The sequence below is a fragment of the Centropristis striata genome, chromosome 22, assembly GCF_030273125.1.
Source record: "Centropristis striata isolate RG_2023a ecotype Rhode Island chromosome 22, C.striata_1.0, whole genome shotgun sequence".
NCBI classification, from domain to species: Eukaryota; Metazoa; Chordata; class Actinopteri; order Perciformes; family Serranidae; genus Centropristis; species Centropristis striata.
Window position 1 is genome coordinate 29866668 of NC_081538.1, and position 25003 is coordinate 29891670.

General features: G+C 34.1%; 5 protein-coding genes across 5 annotated transcripts; 2 read left to right on the plus strand and 3 right to left on the minus strand.

Moving 5' to 3' along the window:
• Nucleotides 1-61: 61 nt before the first annotated feature.
• On the minus strand, nucleotides 62-21784 carry LOC131961173 (histone H2AX-like). The gene is made up of 3 exons (XM_059326442.1): nucleotides 21206-21784; nucleotides 16613-16625; nucleotides 62-909 (listed from the first exon to the last, which is right to left on the minus strand). Exons 1-3 carry the CDS (start codon nucleotides 21589-21591, stop codon nucleotides 526-528), a joined length of 783 nt encoding a protein of 260 aa, XP_059182425.1. The 5' UTR covers nucleotides 21592-21784; the 3' UTR covers nucleotides 62-525.
• LOC131961147 (histone H1-like) lies at nucleotides 1887-3061 on the minus strand. Its single transcript, XM_059326420.1, has one exon. It carries the CDS (start codon nucleotides 2986-2988, stop codon nucleotides 2221-2223), a length of 768 nt encoding a protein of 255 aa, XP_059182403.1. The 5' UTR covers nucleotides 2989-3061; the 3' UTR covers nucleotides 1887-2220.
• On the plus strand, nucleotides 14117-14597 carry LOC131961155 (histone H3). The gene has a single exon (XM_059326427.1). The coding sequence runs from the start codon at nucleotides 14144-14146 to the stop codon at nucleotides 14552-14554; it is 411 nt and encodes a 136-aa protein (XP_059182410.1). The 5' UTR covers nucleotides 14117-14143; the 3' UTR covers nucleotides 14555-14597.
• Nucleotides 15776-16396, plus strand: LOC131961159 (late histone H2A.2.2-like). The gene has a single exon (XM_059326430.1). The coding sequence runs from the start codon at nucleotides 15817-15819 to the stop codon at nucleotides 16201-16203; it is 387 nt and encodes a 128-aa protein (XP_059182413.1). The 5' UTR covers nucleotides 15776-15816; the 3' UTR covers nucleotides 16204-16396.
• On the minus strand, nucleotides 19211-20005 carry LOC131961170 (histone H4). Its single transcript, XM_059326440.1, has one exon. The coding sequence runs from the start codon at nucleotides 19956-19958 to the stop codon at nucleotides 19647-19649; it is 312 nt and encodes a 103-aa protein (XP_059182423.1). The 5' UTR covers nucleotides 19959-20005; the 3' UTR covers nucleotides 19211-19646.
• Nucleotides 21785-25003: the final 3219 nt, after the last annotated feature.

Sequence of the window (25003 nt, forward strand, 5' to 3'; positions counted from 1 at the left end):
TATGTTCTCTAGATATGTTGTAAATACATCTTTACTTCAAAGTGATATAATGGCAAATGTAGTGGAAAATGAGTTGTTGAGGCATCATCATAAATTAGTAGTTAGGTTATCCATAGAAAAGGAGGTATGAGGTATTTTCTTTTATTATATATATATATATATATATATATATATATATATAGTTTGTTAGTGATTTCTTAATCTTCCAATGTAATTTTTAACCATTTTTTGTAAATTGTATATACATTATACAGAAATGTAATAATTTATTGGCAGTATTTTCACTCCATTAACAGGAACAATCCACATTTTCACATCCATCCTACTAGCAGACCTCCACCACTGTAGTAATATAAACAAACATATCCCTATAAACACTGAACTCAATTCTAGTAATAAGTCAATGCTTATTCATATTCACTAGCCTGAATTAAATGAGTTATTATTGTTTAGGATTAAACTCGATTAGCTGAAGTGGGTGGCCCTTAAAAGAGCCTTTTTGTGGTGTTCACAGCAGTCAGGTGTTTACTTCTTAGCGGCCTTCTCGGTCTTCTTGGGCAGCAGGACAGCCTGGATGTTGGGCAGCACACCACCCTGAGCGATGGTGACTCCTCCCAGCAGCTTGTTGAGCTCCTCGTCGTTGCGGACGGCGAGCTGCAGGTGTCGGGGGATGATCCTGGTCTTCTTGTTGTCCCGGGCGGCGTTTCCAGCCAGCTCCAGGATCTCAGCGGTCAGGTACTCCAGCACCGCCGCCAGGTAGACCGGAGCTCCGGCGCCGACACGCTCCGCATAGTGGCCCTTCCTGAGCAGTCTGTGGACACGACCCACGGGGAACTGGAGCCCGGCACGGGAGGAGCGGGTCTTGGCCTTCGCTCTGGCTTTGCCGCCGGTTTTGCCTCTTCCAGACATGTTCAGTCAAGTCTATCTACTCGCGTCGAAGCAGACAAAGATCGTGATTTCTGACGTCAGCTTATATAGTTCTCATCTGATCTCTCATTGGTCCGGCACAGTAGAATATCATCGTCCAATCAGAAAAGACCACGTCACTAACTGTACACTTCAGCGGTAAAATATGTGGCGCCTTCAAAATAAGACGTCAACCGTTAAGATACACATCTGTATAGTTGTTGAAATACTATACACACGCTTCTAAAGTATAATGTTGTAAAATGCAGTAAAACACAATTTAATTTAATAAATGCAAATGAAAGAAAATATTACATTGAAACAAATGTGAATGTATTGTTTCTACCATTAATATAGTTTTTATGCTGACTTTTCTATTCATATTTCTATTCAAGCTGCTGTTTTAACTGAAAATACTCATAAATCTTTAAGAAAATGCAATTTCAACGTAAGTTTTTAAAAAATATCAAAAGACAGAGTTGTTCTTATAAACTCATCAATATCAAAATACATTAATCCCTAAAATAGAAATGTATATAATTCACTCTGTCTGAGTCAAAGCAGATGTGAGGGACCTGAATGATGAAGATAAAGCAAACACCCAGGGATGATTCAATCACCGACATCATCCAGAGCAGATTAAAGTATTGTATGTAGATATGATTTTCAGTTACTTTTAACCAAATAGGACAATGTCTATTTAGGGGGGAAAAAATATATTAAAAATACTGATATTTAAGTAAAAGTCCTGCACAATCTAATAAGAAAAATGTAGTAAAAGTAATAAAAAAATCTCCCTATTTGGCTGTTACGTTATGATATTAGATGATTAGAGCTCATGCATCGATGGAAAACTTAATTTAGTCTGTCGATTATATCATGTATTAATCAAATGGTGCATGGATTGTAAAAAAAAAAAAAAAATCTGGAAAAAATGTGCCATCACAGGTTGAGGGAAAAAAATGTAAAATTGTTTTAACAGCGAGTGTACAAGTATAACCTTTATATCCATACATTAATGAGTTAACCTCACTGAAAAACAATTTAAACTGAAACACTTACCTTACATGTATACTTACCTTTGACAGCTTTACATTTATCCTCATTCAGCACATACATTCACTACATCTCTACACTAAAATGTATATTATCTGACACTGCTTCGGATTGTAATAATGCAAAAAATAACATCATGAACAACCACACTTTACCTTAACATGCGCATAAAACCATGTAGGGGGGAAATAAAAGCTCTTTTTAAGATTTGGGTGGCTCTTAAAAGAGCCTTTTGGGTGGTGAAGTAAATTAGTAGGTTTACTTCTTGGCGGGTTTCTTCGCTGCCTTCTTCGATGCGGGCTTTGCAGCCCTCTTGGCCGGGCCCTTCTTACTGGGGGTCTTGCCTGCTTTCTTCGCTGTGGGCTTCTTTGCTGGCTTCTTCGCCGACGATGGCTTGGGATTTTTGGGCTTCGTTGCCTTCTTGGGGGTCCCCTTTGCCTTGGCGGCGGCTGCTGCTGTCTTCTTGCCGCCTGTTGCTGTCTTCTTGCCGCCTGTTGGTGCCGACTTCTTCTTGGCGGCTGTTGTCTTCTTCTTGGGGGCTGTGGCGGATCTTTTCTTCGTCTCTGCCGGCTTCTTGGCCTTGGTGACGGTGTTCTTCGCCGGTGCCGACTTCTTGGGCTTCTCTGCGGGCTTCACTGCCTTGAAAGACCCGGAGGCGCCTGATCCGGAGGTCTGCTTCAGGACCTGTTTCTGCACCAGGGTCTTGACGGCGCGTCTGATCTGAGCGTTGTTGTCGAAGCCTTGAGCGGCCAACGCCTTCTTCAGGCCCTGGAGAGAGGTGCCTTTGCGGTCCTTGGACTGCTGGATGATGCTCAGGATGGCCTCGGTGACGGTGGGACCGGACTTCTTGACCGTCTTGGTGGTGGTCTTCTTCTTTGCCGGCTTGGCCGGGACCTTTGCCGGTGCAGTTTCGGGTGCGGCGACTGGAAGTGTCTCTGCCATTGTGTTGTCAGGTGAGATCGTCAGGACGAGTCTGAAGTGACTGATGGAAAAGTCCCAGCACGGAGAGGAACTTAAACACAACATGAGAACCGTGGAGAGTCAACCCGCCCTGCCGCTCAGCGGGGCTGCAGGAAAACTGCGTCACTTGTGTTTTCTCCTCGCCAAAAAACACACAAAATACACATCTGGAGGACGTATTAAAGTGTGAGATTAACTCGAACTGATAGCGAAGAAGCTTTTCTTCACATTTAAGTCAAATAAAGCTGAGAAGTTTTTGTTTTTTTGTCTTTGGAGCGCTTAAACCTGTCCCATATGGCGCCGTGTGAGGCTCCGCTGGGTGATTTTTCTTCACCATTTCTCTCCTAAAAGCTTTAAAATACACCTGAAGTCCGCTGAAAAGAGTTTGACAGTGAGAAGAGATGTTAGTTCACACATCCAATGCGAAAACTGTCATTTGTTGTGGATATTTTTTTAATAAAAAGACATTATGTTGGTGTCTGCAAACACAGTCAGGTTGGGACATGCCACGGGCTGCCTCTTACACTTCCTGGCAAAGTTTGTGTGCTTCATTTAGCAAAGTTTATCTTTTTAAATTCATATTACGATCATATTTGGACCAAAGTTATTGACAACTGTTGAAATGTGTTGACAGATATTTTCTATCAGTTTAACATCACAGAATCCTCGACAGCCCCCCAACATCAAAGAGCTCTCACACACTGTCACACAGTGGAAGTCATTTATGGAGCTTTTTCTTGTTTTTTGTCAGTCAAATAAGGGAAAATAAATCATTTAAATTAATAAAGAAATCTATGAATATCACAATAACTGCAGTAAAAGCATACTATTTAATTTTAAAACATATTAATGCTGTAAATAAAATCAATTTAGGATCAACATGCAGCTAAAAGTCTGAAATTGTTCATAGAAATGAGAAGGAAATTATATTAATATCTAAAACAATAAAGTTGTGGGCAATAATTTGACATCATAGGTTTAAGCACAGAAAAATGTACAAGTTGCTTCTATTGCAGGGCAGCAAGTTTTATTTTTTTTAATTTACTCAGTGAAAGAGTACATATTATGAATTGTCACTTTACTGTGAACGTTTGTACCCTAACTCTTGAGTTAGGGTATATTAAAATAATATATATTTCACAACTCATTTTTTTAACTGTATAGATAATGACTGTAATAGTTGAATTATTACATACACATGTAACTCTATGTGATTTTAGTTAACACACCATAATCATTAACAAAAATAATAAAAATCGAAATTATCACACATAAATCTGCTTCAAATGCTGCATGTTTGCTCTTTATATATTATTTTCTCTAATGTATCATTGAATCTATTCATTATTTTTGGCATTTGGGGATTTTTTTCCTGAATAAAATATTTACAGTCTGCACTGATTTCTCTTTTTTGCACATTGTCTTTTAATGTCATATAAGTGCTTTTAGATCATTAATATTAAATATCTCGTTATAACGGTGCAGTTTCAACTGTGTGTCTAACTGTCTATATTGTTCCTAATTTTTCTATTTCTTATTGTTTGAATTGTTAATACTTTTAAATTGTTTGTTAATATTGCTTGTTTACTATTTATTGATGCTTCTTTCTATTTTTGAAGCTGTACCACTGAAAATGTCCCTGTTGTGGGACTAATAAAATCTTAAATATTTGTGTGGTTTTTTTTGTTTTGTTTTTTTTGCAAAATGTGTTAAAGCTGCCTTTTTCTGTTGGGTCTTAATTTTCTTTAACAAAAAAACAACAATAACTTCAGTCACTCAGAATGAAACCTTATCTAAACATAAAATATTATAGTCCAGAGTATTTTTTAATATCAATCAACTTTTATTGGTATAATTCAAACGTACAAACAATATATACAGTTAAAGCTATTATTCTTGAACAGACCATACTGACTAAAATAAATCTAATCACTTTGGTTTAAACATAAAATCAAAATGAACTTTACTATTTATTCTAAGTCACAGAGAATAAACTGCAGCTCAACTGCTGTCAGAATAAAGGAGTCTGTGGTCAACAGCGCCGCCTGGTGGACAAATGACGAAACCGCAGCAGTGAAAACTTAGACAAAGAAACAAAGACATTAAGTATTTAACTCTATGGAGTTCTGAATCCTTTTCGTGTCTTTTCATGTCTTTTTTGTGTGTTTTTTGGTCATTTTGTGTCTGTTCTTGTGTCTTTTTTTAGTTATTTTGTGTTTTTTTTTGTTATTTTTGTGTATTTTTTTGTCATTTTGTGTCTGTTGTTGTGTCTTTTTTTTGTTATTTTTCCGTCTTTTTTTGTCATTTTGTGTCTGTTGTTGTGTCTTTTTTTGTTATTTTGTGCCTTTTTTGTCGTTTTGTGTCTGTTATTTTGTCTTTTTTTGTCATTTTTGTGCCTTTTTTGTCATTTTGTGTCTTTTTTCCATCTTTTTTTGTCATTTTGTGTCTGTTGTTGTGTCTTTTTTTGTTATTTTGTGTTTTTTTTGTCATTTTGTCATTTTTTTGTATTTTTTGTCATGTTGTGTCTGTTGTGTCTTTTTTTGTTACTTTGTGCCTTTTTTGTCATTTTGTGTCTTTTTTGGTAATTTTGTGTCTTTTTTCCATCTTTTTTGTCATTTTCTGTCTGTTGTTGTGTCTTTTTTTTTGTTATTTTGTATTTTTTTGTCATTTTGTGTCTGTTGTTGTGTCTTTTTTGTTATTTTGTGTTTTTTTTTGTCATTTTGTCATATTTTGTATTTTTTGTCATTTTGTGTCTTTTTTCCGTCTTTTTTGGTCATTTTGTGTCTGTTGTGTCTTTTTTCAGTTATTTTGTGTTTTTTTGTCATTTTTGTGTATTTTTTTGTCGTTTTGTGTCTGTTGTGTCTTTTTTTAGTTATTTTGTGCCTTTTTTTGTCATTTTGTGTCTTTTTTGGTCATTTTGTGTCTTTTTTCCGTCTTTTTTGGTCATTTTGTGTCTTTTTTCCGTCTTTTTTGGTCATTTTGTGTCTGTTGTTGTGTCTTTTTTCTTACTTTGTGCCTTTTTTGTCATTTTGTGTCTTTTTTGGTCATTTTGTGTCTTTTTTTCGTCTTTTTTTGTCATTTTGTTCCTTTTTTGTCATTATGTGTCTTTTGGTAGTCCTTCTGTGTCTTTTTTGCGTCTTTTTTGGTAATTTTGTCTCTTTTTCCGTCTTTTTTGGTCATTTTGTGTCTGTTGTTGTGTCTTTTTTTTAGTTATTTAGTGTTTTTTTGTCATTTTTGTGTATTTTTTTGTCATTTTGTGTCTGTTGTGTCTTTTTGTAGTCATTTTGTGACTGAGATCTGCAAATAGTGTTTTACTAGATGAAGATAGTTTATGGTTTTGTCAAAAGGATGTTTGATTCGGGGAATAAGTTTAGACATCTGAGCAACTGATTCACACAACAGGAATAATTAGTGTTTCAGCAATTGAGAAAAACTGTAATCAATGACATGTGATCTTTAATGTATTTGATTGTTGCCACTCGTGTTTACCAGTATGGGTGACATGTGCATTAGAGTGCAGAATGTGTTTAGAGTTCTGCTGAAAAGGCAAAGTGAGTTCTGCAAATTGAGTTTTACCTTGTGAAATTTAAGGTATTGACAACAGACTTCACAATTAGCTAAATGAGCAACTGCAAACTTTGTTCATCCAGTGGGTTTTAGTGTTTTAGCAATTGGGAAAAACTTTCACATGCAGACCAAAATATATGTTCTTAAGTGGGTTACAGTTTTTCTCAATTGCTGAAACACTAATTATTCCTGTTGTGTGAATCAGTTGCCCAGATGTCTAAACTTATTCCCCGAATCAAACATCCTTTTGACAAAACCATAAACTATCTTCATCTAGTAAAATAATAATAATAATAATAATAATAATAATACATTTTATTTGTAATGCACTTTACATTACAGGAAATCTCAAAGTGCTACGGGTTAAAAGCATAACATTCTAATTATAAAGATAATTAAAAAAAACAACAAAAAAAACCAGCTAAAAACAGAAAACATACATCCATAATCTAAAAACCATCTAGATGGGAGGAACCAAAGGTTTTGCTAAAAAGGAATGTTTTTAGTCCTTTTTTAAAAGTCTCTATGGACTGTGGTGCCCTCAGGGTGTCAGGAAGGGCACTATTTCCAGATCTCACTCATTCATTTTGCAAAACTCTAAGTGTCATGCAATAAGACACTGTGGTGCACTTGTGATACATAATGGAAACAATAAGAGACAAAACATGAACACAAATGAAACACAACGATTCAAAATTGATCACACTTGTTTCTCTTCATGTCAAGACAACATGACAACCAGTATAAACCAGTTCAGAGAGCAGCAGGTTGGTCCTATCCCATCAACTGTGTAAAGTGGTTTGAGTGGTTTTATTTTATTTATTTTTTTCCTTTTACAGAACATTGTAGGCTGTACACTTTCATTTGTCAATTTCTAGTTTCAATGCAGAGCAAATGCTGAATGAGTTTTGCAATCTTTTTGAAAATGCAAAAAATGCATGAGCTATACTTTAATGTGACCAATAAACATTTCTCCATGAGCTCCATGCCTTGAACACTGTGTTTTTAATGTTTTGGTGTAGTGTGTAATGATGCTCAGCAGTTTTTTTCTATTTTGACCAGTTAGTTCAAGATGTGACAACATTGTTTGGTTTTGAGAACAGGTCAAACTATTTTGAGGCGATCGGTTGGTTTTGTTAAAAGAATCAAAGATTTTGTGAATCTAGTGTGAGAAAAGAGTTTTGTGTTTAGAATTCTGAGAAAAGGACAGGAGGTTTGGAAAAATGTGTTTTAGCAATTGAGAAAAACTGTAATACCAGGTGGCAACCGCCTGGTCTGAGCTGTTAGAAAACTTGAAGTGTCTTTATCCTGCAATCTGTAAATCCTCCACCAGGGGGTGACACCGTCCCGTCATCTCTACCTCAATACAAACTGAGACCACTTTAAACCTGATTTATTACCTCAGAAAACATTCTGGTGGCAACCTTATGATCCCAAACTCTAGTTTCAAGTCTTCTTCAAGACAACCTGATGTTTAATGTGTAAATAATGGTCCCATTTAGAAGAAAACAGATGATAAAGCAGGGTGTGATTTGATTGACAGGTGGCTGTCATCAGGAGAGAAGCAGAACAATGCGTATCCATGGCAACGTGGACATCTAAACACAACTTTGACACTTCCACGTGTTTTCACTTCATCAAAGTTTATTTAAAAATGTCTTGTTCAGCGTTTGGTTGGACTGAAAGACTTCAAGGAGTCGCTGTTCATTTTCTCCGGTCAGTAACATGTTAACAGTAACATTTCATTTCAGAGTTCACAGTTTATTTTCAGACACACCCGTCCTCCCTCCTCTAGTCCAGGCCTGGAGTCACAAAAGTGTTCTTAAGATAAAACTTAAGAAAATTCTTAAGAAAAAAAAAAAAGAGAGATGTTCCTTAGAACATTCTGAAATGCTTTTCACCATTTTTTTCCTTAAGAATTATCATATGTCTTAGGAACTTCTTAGTGTTTTCATTTACGACATTCTTAGATTTTTACAGTTTTTCTCAGTCGCTTTGGTACATTTCTCAGATCAGAACTGAAATTCTCAAAACTACCTGTTCAATCTTCACATCATTGTGTCACTTGTGCACATCAAAAAAGCAGTTTCTCATTTCTTTGAGCAAGTTGCAAATGCTTTGGTACATCCATGCAAATGATTATGTACAATTCTCTTCTGTTTCCTACATTATCAATTGCTTATGTCATGTTGATCAAAATGTATTATCATGGGTCTCTGTTGAATAGTCTCACCACCCACAACATTTAGGCATTAGTTCATAGCATAAGTCTTTACATGCAAAATGGTTGAACACGTTGTCATAACATGTCAAGCATATTTCTATACATTTCCATGAGACTTTTTTTCTAAGTCTGTCCTGAATTGGTAAATTGCTCCTAGGTGAATCTTGACTTTCTCAAACGAATCAATCAACTGGCAAGTATATACGTATATAGCCGGAGCACAACACAGTGTTACAATTTCTGAAAATGGACGGACAAGGAATTGGACGGGGTAAACAGCCAGCGAGAAGAAGAAGAAGAGGAGTGAGGCTGCGTGGCGGAGGACTTGAGAGGCAAAATAGAGGCACATGTACAGTTTTCCCTAAGGAGATTGTCCTATGTTTACATTTCTACTTTTGTTTTTGTTTTTTCTTTGTGCTATGCAGTGCTGTCTTTTCTTTTCTTTATCAGGAAAAAAATAAAAGCGTAAATGTGAATCTTGTCCAGTCTCTTTCAAACTCCACATACACTAAGGTGTAACCTACAATTTACAATAATTGTCATCAAAACTTTAGCCATAGTTTACATCAGAACATCCCTCCAGAGTACACTGTTATATTGACAACATGACTAAGCAATTTGACTGTCTTGTCCGTACACAATGACACAAGGACTTGTCATTCTGATGCACTGACATGTTCATTGACACGGATATTTAGTTTTGAGAGATGAACTAAGGATTTTGAGCAAGAGAGTGGCTTTTGCAGGTCATCCATGGTGTTTTGCTATTTGTACAAATTGTTTTGAGAAATGCACTTACTGTTTTGCAAATGTCGAGCATGATTTGAGAATTGTACCAAAGCGACTGAGAAAAACTGTAACTTAAGATCATCCGCCAAGTTATCAGCCAGAAAAACAATTGTGGGCCCAGAGAGCCTATATTGTCTAATTAAGACGTGATCAGGGAGTGAGAGGATCCATTCTGTCTCTCAGAGGCCTGTTGGTGGATTTTGTTCCCTAGCTGTTCACCAAAAACTTCCATCTAAAAGTAATAATAGTAAGGACATGGTTTCAGTAACTTGGCCTACTTAAAGGTTCATCTCAATAAATTAGAATATGATAGAAAAGTTTATTTATGTTAGTAATTAAATTCAAAAAGTGGAAATAACACATTATATAGATCCATTACACACAGAATGAAACATTTGATGTCTTCATTTATTTAATTTATTCTAATTATAATGATTATGGATTACATTTAACGAAGACCTAAAATTCAGTGTCTCAAAACATTTTTAATATTAGATAGATAGATAGATAGATAGATAGATAGATAGATAGATAGATATATAGATAGATAGATAGATAGATAGATAGATAGATAGATAGATAGATAGATAGATAGATAGATAGATAGATAGATAGATAGATAGATAGATAGATAGATAGATAGATAGATAGATAGATAGATAGATAGATAGATAGATAGATAGATCTACTTTATTTATCCCAAGCTAGGAAATTACAGTAATCACAAAAGACCAACTTTGAAAAGTATGTTTAATATAGAAATGTTTTCCATTTTCCAAGACCATTTTGATGGTGTTCAGATTTTTCATTGTCATGCATTTTGCAAGAGAACCATTGAAACTGTATGTGATTTATCTCTGCTGCCCCTGGTGGTTTGAGGGGGTCATCACACCTAAAACCTATTGTCCATGTATTTTGAAGGGAGAGACTTATATGTATTAGGTATTCATGGGAAAAGCATTATATTATGTCAGGATTACAGTGTTGAAAAAAATATGTGTTTATAATGGGAGTCAATGGGACCAAAATGGGCCTTAAGGGTGAAGTGGAAGTGTGAGTGGAATTTTGGATTTTTTTAAAATTATAATAAAAAACAAACCCTTCCCAAGTTTCATACAATCAGCCTTTAAACTGACTGATATATTGAGAATCAAAAACATAAAATTAGCTGAATGTATACGTTTGGTCCCTAAGGAGCCTCGAGGGTTAAAACAAGGCTAAAGACTGTTTACAGCTGCCTTTAACAATTTTAATGCATTTATTTTACATGCTTTTTAACCAAATAACTCTGAACTGTAACTTTTATTATTTTTTAGCTTCTATTCTATTTCTACATCTATTTTCATCGATTTGATTTTGTTTGAAATATCTTTAAATATCCTCTTTTAATGAGTTTTTCTGCCCTTTGTTGTGATATTTTTGATGTATTATGCTGAATAAATAAACGTGCCTTGCCTTTTCTTTATGATGTTCAAGACAAAACAGTTACTAAAACGACTAAGAATTAAACTGTATCCAAACAAAAAATATTCATGAATAATATATAATATCAATCAACTTTTATTTAAATAAATACATATTGTTTACTACATATATTTATGATGTATTTCTATGAGTCCTGTACAGAAAAGACTGATTAAAATACATCTAATAATTTTGGTTTATACATAAAAAAACAAACATAAACAGTTTATTCTAGGTCAGTGAGAATAAACTGCAGCTCAGAATAAACAAGTATGTGGTCAACATCGTCACCCGGTGGACAAATGATGGAACTGCAGCACTGAAAACTTGCACAAAGAAACATGTTTTAATAAAAACATTCAGCATTATATTCTTGTTCCAGAGACAAATTACTGTAAATATAGAAGATAGAAGTTCTCAGTAAATTTCAGCATCTCCATTAACAACATAGACAATGACCAAAACGTTTTATCAACACCTGAATAAATGTTTTTCAATTTTTTTAAAATTAATTTAATTATGGATCATGAATCTTTTTTTTTTTTTAACATTTTAACCTAATTAACAATGTTTATATATATATATATATATATATATATATATATATATATATATATATATATATATATATATATGTATGTATATATATATATATATATATATATATATATATATATATGTATATATATATATATATATATATATATATATATAAACGGCTACACATTTCTAAAAATATTTTTTTTCTTAATAATCAACTTTATTTTGCATGACACATCTTTGGCTTTACTAATGAGACAAATACCAGAAAACAGTCGGAAAATGTAATATTTTGTCCATCACATATGATTTCCTTTTTATTCCTTAATTCGTGGCTTTCATTTATACTTGAATTTTATTGTCATTGCAGAGACAAGTAATGAAAACCACATGCAGTCAATCGAAGATTCACACATGTATATTACAAATTTTATAGATTGAATTATAAAGGGCAGTTGTGAATGTACGCTTAATACATACACTTTTAGCTGTATCAACAGTTTTGACAGTTTGTGATTTATATGTAACATATTTGCAGCAATTATAGTAGAACAATAAGTTAAATAGGCTGAAATAATTCAAGCTATGTGTGATGTTTATTGTAGCCTTTATAAGATATGTACACGATATATTCAGCATAAACATGTTGGTAACATTTATTCTGCTCTACAGAGTCTAACTGCAGTAACTAGCAAAAAGGGTAAAACTGAGAAAAACTGCTTTAAAGTTTTTTAATGTTTTTTAACTGCGGAGCCAAATGGGTTATAGGTAGGTCAGTGATATTACACTTATTTCTACATGTATTGATGATGTAATATTGATGCTTAAAAATCGTGACGATTTATTTGACCTTTGACCCCCAAAATGTAGTCACTGCACTCTGGTTTTGCGTTGCTGTAAAATGTTATAATAGTGATGCAGTGACGACAATGTAGTTGTCTTCCTTCAGCTTCTATATTTTGTTTTCAGTGAATAAACATTCTCAGATTGATTTTGTTATAAATGTATTTAAAAGTGTTTAACAACTTTAAAAAAAAAGATTAGTGTATTTTAGACTTCATACTATAAAGTAATGTTATATTCTAGTCTTAATATAATTTTATCTCACTTTTTTACTTAATCATTATCTAGAGAATAATTTCCCTATCAAATAAACTCATCATTTTTATTATTGTTATTATTAGTCTTCACTATTCAACACATTTAAGAAATACAAGGCTGCACTGTATCACAGTCAAAGTGAAGTTACTGTGGTCTGCTTTGGTTTTGAGTTGAATTTTGTAGTTTCTGCAATTTTTTAATCATTATTTGTCTGAAATAAAGCAAAATTGAAATCTTAAACTTTGTCACAAGATAAAACAGATATCAAGTAGTTCATTTTTTAGTTATAACTCAATTTCAACCAAAAATGTAGTAACTGCTGTTAGGCTTTGTAGGACACTATCACTATACTAGTGCAGGGCATGAATATGGATGCATTTTAGGCAAAATAATAAATTTCTGAATTAATGTAAATGGAAACTGTGATTCCAGCAGTCTGTTCAACATGAGATAAAAGGTTTTCATTTGACATAATTGTCACCATTAAATATATTTAACAACACCAGTTCATATCATTTTTTTCTCCTAAAGACCCCAGCAGGTTTGCTTTGGAGGCCTAATACTTCCATCTAGTGGACATTTAGGCAAACAACAGTCATTTAATATCAAACATGATGTTTTATAGTATGCAGTAGTGAAGGAAGTATTCATATATTTTACTTAAGTGAAAGTACTAATACCACACTGTGAAATTACTCCACAAGTAAAAGTCCTGTATTCAAAACTTACTGAAGTAAAAGTATCAAAATGTAAAGGATCAAAATTAAAAGTACTTGTTATGTAAACGGCATTCTAATGAAGTAAAGGTCATTTTAATACTTAATATTGTTATGTGTTTGAATTATTTTAAATTGTTCATGTTTTTTAATATTAAAACTCGAACTGGAAAGTAAATGAAGCTGTAAGGTAAATGTAGTGGAGTAAAAATTATAACATCTGCCTCTAAAACAATGTGGATTAATAAGTATAAAGCTACAGAAAATATAAATAGAGAAGTAAAGTACAAGTACCTTGAAATCGAACCCAACAACAGCACTTGAGTAAAAAACTTAGTTTTATTCCACCACTGGATACTTTACCACAACATTTGTCTTCAGTAGTCTACAAAATGCAGAACAATGTCTCCATTAATCAAATGTTAAATTCCTTAAACCTAAACCAATCATTATGACAACAGAGCCCTGTGGAAACCTTTTTTTTTAAATAAAGTTTATGGCTGAAACATGTTAACAAACTTGACCACATTTAGTGTTTTGTTAATAAATATTAATATTAGATGTTAACTTACTCTTATTTTATTATTGTCAGTACCTCAAAGCGTTAAAAAATTACAAAACAATAGACATTAAATGAGCGGGATAGTTTGAATTTTCAAATTTGTTTTGCCCAATGGCTAAGCTGCTAGCAAATACCACGCGCGGAAATTGGACCAATCAGAGCGTTCGGCGCTCCGGCTCTGGCTATATAGAGCACCCGCTGACAGTGCAGCGGTACAACTTCTTTTCTTGACTAAAGAGAAGCAGAGACTCGCTAACGATGGCAAGAACCAAGCAGACCGCCCGTAAATCCACCGGAGGAAAGGCTCCCAGGAAGCAGCTGGCCACCAAGGCAGCCCGCAAGAGCGCCCCGGCCACCGGCGGCGTCAAGAAGCCCCACCGTTACAGGCCCGGTACTGTGGCTCTCCGAGAGATCCGCCGCTACCAGAAGTCCACCGAGCTGCTCATCCGCAAGCTGCCCTTCCAGCGCCTGGTCAGGGAGATCGCTCAGGACTTCAAGACCGACCTGCGCTTCCAGAGCTCCGCCGTCATGGCTCTGCAGGAGTCCAGCGAGGCCTACCTGGTCGGACTCTTCGAGGACACCAACCTCTGCGCCATCCACGCCAAGAGGGTCACCATCATGCCCAAAGACATACAGCTGGCCCGCAGGATCCGTGGAGAGAGAGCTTAAACTAACCAACCTCTACTCAATAACACAAAGGCTCTTTTAAGAGCCACTTCACTTAACTGAAAAGCTGCGATTCTCCATTTTATTACATGAGATATATATTTTTACATAGATATCTATCATAATCGATATACATATTACTAGAAGTTTTAATTAAGGCTGCATTATGATAAAATTGCAAACCATGTATCTGTAGAGATGAGGGTTAATCACAAACATTAGGCTAGTAAGTTACAAGCTCAGTGTTAACTGTAGGCCGTACTACTAATACAAGCTGAATGTGTATATATATTTTTACCACAAACACAAATGAGTGGTAACACAATTGTGAAATGGTGACATAGTATCTTTTTGAAAAAGAACACACATTATTTATGACATATTTAAAATGTATATACATTTATAGACCGAGTTAAGAGGGGTCAATCAATACAAATTACATTGTTAAAACAGGAAATGGTTATTGGGGTTGAAATGTAACAATTTGCTCCAGTTTTACTGCCAATAATTTGCTGTAAGTATAAGAGCAGATCTAGTCTATAAGGATGTTTGAATGTTAAGCTTTGCAGACTACATTGTTATTTGATTAATACCAAGGGAAAGTCAGAATGAAGAAAATACACGTACAGTAGTTGATTTCCAACCGTCATTCTGAATCATAACAAGAGGGCTGTGGTCTGCGGACGTAAGAGAGAACAGGTAATGTGGCCGTGTTCCTGTGGGCGGGGCCAAATTGAGCTCTTCCTGTATTTTCGAAGCTGTAAGTAAAAAAGAAACATGTTTTATAGTTAAATTAGTTTAATTTTAAGCAATAACTGCTGTCTTTTGCATTTTTACGTTTGTTTCTGATATTATCATGCTTTCACTTACACTTCAGATAAAAGATAATCGCATGATCTCTCATGTGACGATCAAAAACAGACAACAGAATGCCGTGGAATATGATGATAATAATATCAAAGCATGTCAAGCGTTCAACTGGTGTCAAATCAGACGTGTCATAAGGATAATTAATATCCCAAATACACTTTACGTTGAGATGTGTTAAGAAAACTGAACACTACATCTGACTGTGTTTGTTTTCCTGGGAATCCCCCACAGAACTGTTGGAAATATGACGCTGACATGAAGTCGTTTCTGATTGGCCGATCAAAGTAACGCTCAATGTGACCAATGAGAGCGCAGCTGTGTTATAAATATAAAGTCGGTGTCGCCGCTAACAGCTACATCCTGTCGAGCCACTCGAAGAATACAAGAACCTAATCATGTCTGGAAGAGGCAAATCCGGAAAGACCAGAGCAAAGGCCAAGTCCCGCTCCTCCCGTGCCGGGCTCCAGTTCCCCGTGGGTCGTGTCCACAGACATCTGAGGAAGGGCAACTACGCTCAGCGTGTCGGCGCCGGAGCTCCGGTCTACCTGGCGGCGGTGCTGGAGTACCTGACCGCTGAGATCCTGGAGCTGGCTGGAAACGCCGCCCGGGACAACAAGAAGACCAGGATCATCCCCCGACACCTGCAGCTCGCCGTCCGCAACGACGAGGAGCTCAACAAGCTGCTGGGAGGAGTCACCATCGCTCAGGGTGGTGTGCTGCCCAACATCCAGGCTGTCCTGCTGCCCAAGAAGACCGAGAAGGCCGCCGGCAAGAGCAAGTAAAGCTCCAACCTTCAACCACCACAAAGGCTCTTTTAAGAGCCACCCACTTCTTCTGAAAGAGTCAATTCCTCCTATGCAATCATAAATAATAAGCTTTTAAATTATTAAAACTCACTTGTAAATAGATGTTATGTAGTTATAGTGATACATATATTCATATTACTACAGCTGGGTAGGTGTATTACCAAAATGGAGACTCACTATAATCAATATACATATGTATTTTAAATAATAATGCTAATTATATTGAATGTTCACCAATAATAATGTTTGGTGTGTATTTTAGGCACAATTTATATGTAAAATATTCATTAAATGATTCCCAGCCACCAATCATTGGCTGTCTTCAGCTTGTGATTCACATGTTCATATTGAATTAACATAAAATAATTCATTAAAATTAGCATATTTTTGTGCTAATTCTATAAATACTTATACTTACAGTTGCACAGAGTATTATTATTATTATTATTTTCTGTAATACATGGGATTTCAACATTAAAAATATATATTTTTTATCTGCCCCTGTGATCTGGTCAACTCTGTTATCTCTGTTATAAAACCACATAAAAACCCGACAGCATTCAAATAAAAACATGAGACCTGCACCCAGTGATGTCACTTCCTGTTGCAGAAGATATTTGGAGGGAACTGTAGTATGATAAACTTTCTCTCTCATTACAGTTTTTCACAACCGCTATGACTCGTTTGTCAGAACCTTAAAAACTTTTTCAAAACTGTTAAAGCACATCACACCTGATACACACAATTCCCCAAACAGTTAATTTCATGGTCAAAATCACCCAGTGTAACTAAACACAGACACACACTTCCAAAATACAATAATACACTAACACAGTTCACCAAATCTACCAAAACACTGACACACGTTGTCTTCCAACAGAAACATTTAGTCAGTCACAGCACAATGTCATAAAAAACACTGACAACTGATGGAAGAACACAAACCGAATCACTTTGCATGTTTCTTATCTACTTTTTTTCCTTTTTCTTTTACAATCAACAGATTATTGTATTGATCATACATGTAAATTAACCCTCTGGAGTCACCAATACCAATACCAACGTATATGTTGTATTTGCGACCTTTGTTCACATTTGCAACATTTACTGTAAAATTCTTTATTGAGCATGATAGTGTTTTGAAAGTAAAAAAAGATTCAAAATCACATTTTATGTTGGACTGAAGGACTAAAAAAAGACACAAAATGACTTACAAAGACATGAAAAGACATGAAAATGATTCAAAAATGGACAGAATAGCCCAAGACTCCATAGAGACAATGTTTGTGATGATGTTCTTCATTTTTCATTTGTTGGCCATGAATTTTGGTCCTTTTTTGTACAACACTCAGTACAGAAAGTGAACGAGCCGTGTCAGAGCAGCTTTGCAGAATGTTTACGTATGAAAGAAGAAGATAGTGAATGACAGGATTTGCAGTAAACACTTTACTGTATTGCAAATTAAAATGACTTACAGTAGAGTAAAGAGGTAAAAAAAAATCAGCTGTCATTCATTACTGTATTGCCAAATAGACAAAAAGAAAAAGGAGCAGAAGCTGTGATCAATGTAATCTTCAGTTCATTAGTTTTGAACATGAGGTTTTCTGTTTTGACAAACCGTGTGAAAACAATTGAAAATTCACCAGTTAACATCTACTGTTTTGGTCTTGATTGAGCTTGTGTGTAAAAGGAGTTAAAACTAATTTTAAATGTGTAAAATGTGTGTATTTTGTGTCAAAAGAAGAAGAATTGTGTTAATTGTTTCGTCCACACAGGCTGATGTTGGTAACTGTGTGAAGAGTTTTGAAAAAGCGTTAAAAGTATTGAACAAAGTATTGAATCTGTTACTTTGATATTCTAGTGAATATGTCAGTCATTTTTTTAAAAACAATTATATGAGGAAAATTCATAAAATTATGGTATTATTCATGACATGTGGTACCTGGTTTTAAGCTAGCACGTGGAGTTAAAGCACAAAATAGTGGAAAACGTCAACTCTGTTACATGTTTCAAAATTTCAATGATAACAGAGTTACTGTTTTTGGCCTTTTACACAGTTTGTCAACTCTGTTATTCATGTCAACTCTGTTACACACAGTTTTGTTTTAAAAAAATCTAATTAAATATGTTTTATTGTTGACAAATTAACCAGAAGCTGCGTCATAACTAACATTCTCACTATACAGGAAATTTCAAAGTGTTTAATTCATTTTTGGAGCAATATTTAGAGAAAATCCAAACTGTCTTGGCAACTTTCCAATTAAATGTGTCAATGTTTTTACTCCTGAAAAAAGAATCTTTATCTTAGAAAATTTAAAGTTGAATTAGTGGATGTAAAGACAAAAGTTCTCTTAGGAAAGACATGGTTTTAAAATGTATTACATTTGAATACTATAAATATTTACCCTCATTTGTCTGCAACAGAGTTGACTGATTTTGCTGTTACTACGATGATTTTCAGAACAAATATTTTAAATCTTACATGTTTAAGCTTGGCAAATGCTGGAAGTTTTAAATTCAAAGTATTCTCTATGGGAATGAAAAAGGTATTATGAAAAAAAAATGAAAAAAATATATTTTGTCTAAACTTCAAATGTACCCGTAAGTCTGAAATGGGCCTTATATTTCTCTATTTTCATACTGTCTTCCTGTCCTGTTTACCTCTGTCATATTGTTTGTGGGTGTTTTATACGTTTGGACGGGCTTATCTCGTTATACTTGTTACTCTGCAATGACAATGAAGGTTATTCTATTCTAAACCGTTCTCTGTACTTTAGCTGATGTAACACAAATAACCCATCTGAGAGATATCTTACAAATACATTAAAGTCTTATGAATACATGAAAAATGTGGATTAGTCCTGTAAATAGGGCAAATGTTTAGCCAACTCATCTTCAATTTACAGGAACTATAAACCACAAAGTAAAAAAATGAACATACTGTTACATGTTTTCATTAATAGAATATTATATGTTTGTTTGCATATAACTAACACCATAACTGTGCAGGCTAATTTATTTACTGCTACATAACATCAGATAAAATGTTGGTGCTTTAACGACACTCCATTGGGAAAATTACAACACATGGTTAAAGAGTACTTATTAAATTGACCATCGTGGTAGCCATGTTTGGGCATACTGAATTAACTGAAGCTGCAAATTTAGGTAAAAACTTCGGAGTGATGCTACAAGATAATTGTCTATAAAGTGAGTGAAGATGTAGGCAGCTTGTATCTTAATGTTATATTCACATTACATACTGAATAACGCACACCTTGAGTTAATATGCTTGGAAACACTCATGGCTTTTGAGGAAAAAGTAATATAATTAAAATTCAAAATAAGGAACCGTCTCTTTGTGGTGTGTGGGTGGCTCTTAAAAGAGCCGTTGTGTTGTTGGAGCAGCCTCGTGGTGTTTAGCCTCCGAAGCCGTACAGGGTGCGGCCCTGCCTCTTGAGAGCGTACACCACATCCATGGCGGTCACAGTCTTCCTCTTGGCGTGCTCGGTGTAGGTGACGGCATCACGGATGACGTTCTCCAGGAAGACCTTGAGCACACCGCGGGTCTCCTCGTAGATCAGACCGGAGATACGCTTGACTCCGCCGCGGCGAGCCAGACGGCGGATGGCGGGTTTGGTGATGCCCTGGATGTTATCACGGAGCACTTTACGGTGCCGCTTGGCGCCTCCTTTACCGAGTCCTTTGCCTCCCTTGCCGCGTCCAGACATGTTTTCAAGTCTTCAGTCGAGATGAACAAAAAGAAATGTGCTGCTGGTCGGAAGGCTCTGAGGATTTATTCATGAACTGCGGACGTAGAAGAGAACAGTCAGTCTCAGCTCAGCCCGCCTTTTTTTTCTTTTCAAGCTCGCGGCTGTTAACCGCTGCATTTCCGCTGAACAACTCGCCTTCAAAATAAAAGCAAACCATGACTATGCCGTTTGTAACAGGTCACTCTCAGTGGAAGCTTAAACTAAACTAACCAACTATACTGACATTTATTTTATTTTATTACGATACCATACGGCTGTTAGTAATCTCATTAGTCATTAATTATAACCAAGAGATCCTACCAGCCATACTTCCGGTTAAAAAACATTATATATCCTACAGGCCTGTTATATTAAGTTCTTATATATCCACCAAAATATAGTTGTTAAATATTCAGCATCATGGCTGGTCATTTTAATTAATATGGTTAAATTCTCTTAATTAGAATTAGAATATTTTCTTTTTTCCTTTTGAAGCTAAACACTTATTTTATATAATATGTATTGTATATATTTATATATATGTATTTCTGATCTGATAACATCAGTATCATAAACAGTTGAGGGGGGGTTACAGTAATACTGGGTTGCAGGACAAAAACAAATGTTGAATGAGAGTAGATGGGGAAAAAATAGAATGTTTGAATTTTTAATTTTGGATGGAGCCAATAAAAAACATTTTAATTTATTGACTGACTGCAACTTTGTAAACAATTTAATCCAATATATATATATTTTTAATATATGCTTTCATCTAATAAAGTTTGCTCCGAAAAAAATGCCTGTCAATGGTCACAATGGAGTTGTATTAGATAGTTAACTGGTCTACTTTTGTTAGTTTTCGTAAATTGAAGTTCAACAAAAATAAACACCATTGTCTACAATACTTGACATTTTAAAGAAGTAGTTTATGGTGTAGTTGGCGACATTGACAGGAACAGCCCACAATGCTTTTTTTCACCAGTTTTAAGAGTTTCTGTTTAATCTGTTTGGCATTTCCGTTTGTGAAGCCAAAACAGATTAACTTGTCAGCTTTTTATTGGTGATCCAGACCGACACACTGTTATATTAAACATTAATGTATAGCATTTAATAATTGTACTACAAGTCATGTCACTGTCTAAATTGTTAGGGAGAAATCAACTCTTTTAGAAGAAGTGGGTGGCTCTTAAAAGAGCCTTTGTGGTGGTTGAAGGTTGGAGCTTTACTTGCTCTTGCCGGCGGCCTTCTCGGTCTTCTTGGGCAGCAGGACAGCCTGGATGTTGGGCAGCACACCACCCTGAGCGATGGTGACTCCACCCAGCAGCTTGTTGAGCTCCTCGTCGTTGCGGACGGCGAGCTGCAGGTGTCGGGGGATGATCCTGGTCTTCTTGTTGTCCCGGGCGGCGTTTCCAGCCAGCTCCAGGATCTCAGCGGTCAGGTACTCCAGCACCGCCGCCAGGTAGACCGGAGCTCCGGCGCCGACACGCTGAGCGTAGTTGCCCTTCCTGAGCAGCCTGTGGACACGACCCACGGGGAACTGGAGCCCGGCACGGGAGGAGCGGGACTTGGCCTTCGCTCTGACTTTTCCGCCGCCTTTGCCTCTTCCGGACATGTTTCAATCAGTTTATTTCAAAGAGAAGAAATAAAATGTCGCAGCATATCGCAGCCCGTCTTTATATAACCACGAGCGGCTTCTTGCTGAGCGCTCATTGGTGCGATAGAACGTTAGCGTGATCGACCAATCAGAAGCGACTATGTGACACAGCTTAGAACGTCCACTGCTTCCGCCCGCAGTTTGTTTTACAAAATAATATCACATCAACCTTGAAAAATAATAGAGGTAAATAATGGAAGTAGAAACACATAATTTAAAATTAAAAATAAAAACAGAGTACAATCCTTTTAGTATTTTATTTATTTGTTTATTTTTTTTCTATTTTTATATGTGTGTAGGTAGATTCAGAATGTATACAAGGGGATATCCCTGCCTATCTAAGTGTATATATATATACATAATTAAATCATTGTTATTATACTTATAATAATAATTAATAATTATTTCATTTTTACAGTAGTTAATTTGGATGTACCTAAATCAAAATATGTTATTTTGGAGAAAAAAATGTGATGGAAAAGATATTTATCCACCCAAATTACAGGTTGTTAATCAGAGAAAATTTCCACAATTGACATGTCTGCGCATCAGCCTTTATGTTTCTTAAATTGATGGAAAACCTCAGTATGAGCCTGTGGAAATATTTTATAATTAGTTATAGACCAGTATTAAATACATTTATTGGTTATAATGTGACTTCTTCTATAAATCAAAACTATTTCAGTCTTCGAGCTCAATACAAAAATGACAATTTTGTTGATCAGATATAGATTATGATGGCTCTTCAGTCCTTTTTGTTTTCTTTTTATTGTCACATATGTGTTGATTTTTTCTACTGTTTTATTGACATAAAATGATGACAAATAATAAAAGCTCTGCCAGCCAGTGGATGAAATGATTGGACACATTTCAGCAATTAAAATAAATAAGAATTTTATACCCAGAGGACAAAAAAAACCTTTAAAGAGGTTGGGACTACTAACAGGCATGAATTTAAAGGAATAAAAAAATAAAAAAATAAAAAAAATAAATATATATATATATATATGTGTGTGTGTGTGTGTGTGTGTGTGTGTGTGTGTGTGTGTGTGTGTGTGTGTGTGCATACCTGCCATACATCTTTACTTAATTTTATTTGTTTGTTTGTTGAATTTGTTTTACAGCTGCATGTATTCATTAATTCCAACCAGCGCAACAACAGACTTTTAACAATGGACAGAAGATGAGTTGGATAGAAAAAAATAGTAAATAAATGCCAAAATAGTTTCCATTAAGACTATTTATAGGGGTTCTCAATCTTTTTTCTTTTATTTTTTTTTACTTTTTATTAATTTATTTCCTTTTTATCTCTAACTCTGTTTTTAAATTGATTTTTTTATTACTGTTTTATTGTTTTAGTATTATTTTCTTGTTTTCATTGTTTTTATTTATTACTATATTTGTGTATGATTTTATTGTATTTTAATAACTGTACAGCACTTTGGTCAAATGAGGTTGTTTTAAAATGTGCTCTATTAATAAACTTTGATTTGACTTGACTTTTGTAAATTAGGGCCCACTTCTGATGATTAAAACATTTTCAAGGAGCGCCTTCTGGGAAAAATAACAATAACAGGACCCAAAAAAAGAAAGAAAAACAAACAAATTGGCTTTAAATAAACGTGTTAATTCTGTCAAGTGTTGTGGCCTATACATTTAATCAGGTTAATATTTCCTCATCACAAGCTTTGGATCAACAAAGTTATAATTTGTTTTTATCAACATGACGATTTTCTTTGACCTCTGTGTCATTTTGTATTTTTGTGTTTTTTTAAGTAATTTAGTGTTTTTCAGTCATTTTTTTTCCTCTTTTTGGTAATTTTGTGTCTTTTTTAAATAATTTTTGTAATTTGGAGTTTTTTTTGTAATTTTGTGGGGTTTTTTTTTAGTAATTTTGTGTCTTTTATAAAAGAATTTTGTGCTTTTTTCAGTAATTTTGTGTAATTTTTTGGTAATTTTGTGTCTTTTTTAATATTTTTGTGTCTATTTTTGTAATTTGTTTTTTTTTTGTAATTTTGTGGGGTTTTTTTTAGTAATTTTGTGTCTTTTATAAAATAATTTTGTGCTTTTTTTCAGTAATTTTGTGTAATTTTTTGGTAATTTTGTGTCTTTTTTTGGTAATTTTGTGACTTTTTTTAATAATTTTGTGTCTTTTTTAATAATTGTGTGTCTTTTTTGGTAATTTCTTGTCTTTTTAGTAATTTTGTGTCTTTTTTAGTAATTTTGTGTATTTTTTGGTAATTCTGTGTCTTTTTTAAATAATTGTGTTTATTTTTTGGTAATTCTGTGTATTTTCTGGTCATTCTGTGTCTTTTTTGTAATTTTGTGTCTTTTTTAAGTAATTTAGTGTTTTTTCAGTCATTTTTTCCTCTTTTTGGTAATTTTGTGTCTTTTTTAAATAATTTTGTGTCTATTTTTGTAATTTGGAGTTTTTTTTGTAATTTTGTGGGGTTTTGTTTAGTAATTTTGTGTCTTTTATAAAATAATTTTGTGCTTTTTTCAGTAATTTTGTGTAATTTTTTGGTAATTTTGTGTCTTTTTTAATATTTTTGTGTCTATTTTTGTAATTTGGGGGTTTTTTGTAATTTTGTGGGGTTTTTTTTAGTAATTTTGTGTCTTTTATAAAATAATTTTGTGCTTTTTTTCAGTAATTTTGTGTAATTTTTTGGTAATTTTGTGTCTTTTTTAATATTTTTGTGTCTTTTTTTGGTAATTTTGTGTCTTTTCTGGTAATTTTGTGTCTTTCTTTAAATATTTTTGTGTCTTTTTTTGATAATTTTGTGTCTTTTTTTAATAATTGTGTGTCTTTTTTTAATAATTTTGTGTCTTTCTTTAGTAATTTTGTGTCTTTTATAAAATAATTTTGTGCTTTTTTTCAGTAATTCTGTGTAATTTTTTGGTAATTTTGTGTCTTTTTAATATTTTTGTGTCTATTTTTGTAATTTGGGTTTTTTTTGTAATTTTGTGGGGTTTTTTTTTAGTAATTTTGTGTCTTTTATAAAATAATTTTGTGCTTTTTTTCAGTAATTTTGTGTAATTTTTTTGGTAATTTTGTGTCTTTTTTAATATTTTTGTGTTTTTTTAATAATTGTGTGTCTTTTTTTAATAATTGTGTGTCTTTTTTGGTAATTTCTTGTCTTTTTTAGTAATTTTGTGTATTTTTTGGTAATTCTGTGTCTTTTTTAAATAATTTTGTTTATTTTTTGGTAATTCTGTGTATATTCTGATCATTCTGTGTCTTTTTTGTAATTTTGTGTCTTTTTTAAGTAATTTAGTGTTTTTTCAGTCATTTTTTTCCTCTTTTTGGTAATTTTGTGTCTCTTTTAAATAATTTTGTGTCTATTTTTGTAATTTGGAGTTTTTTTTTTAA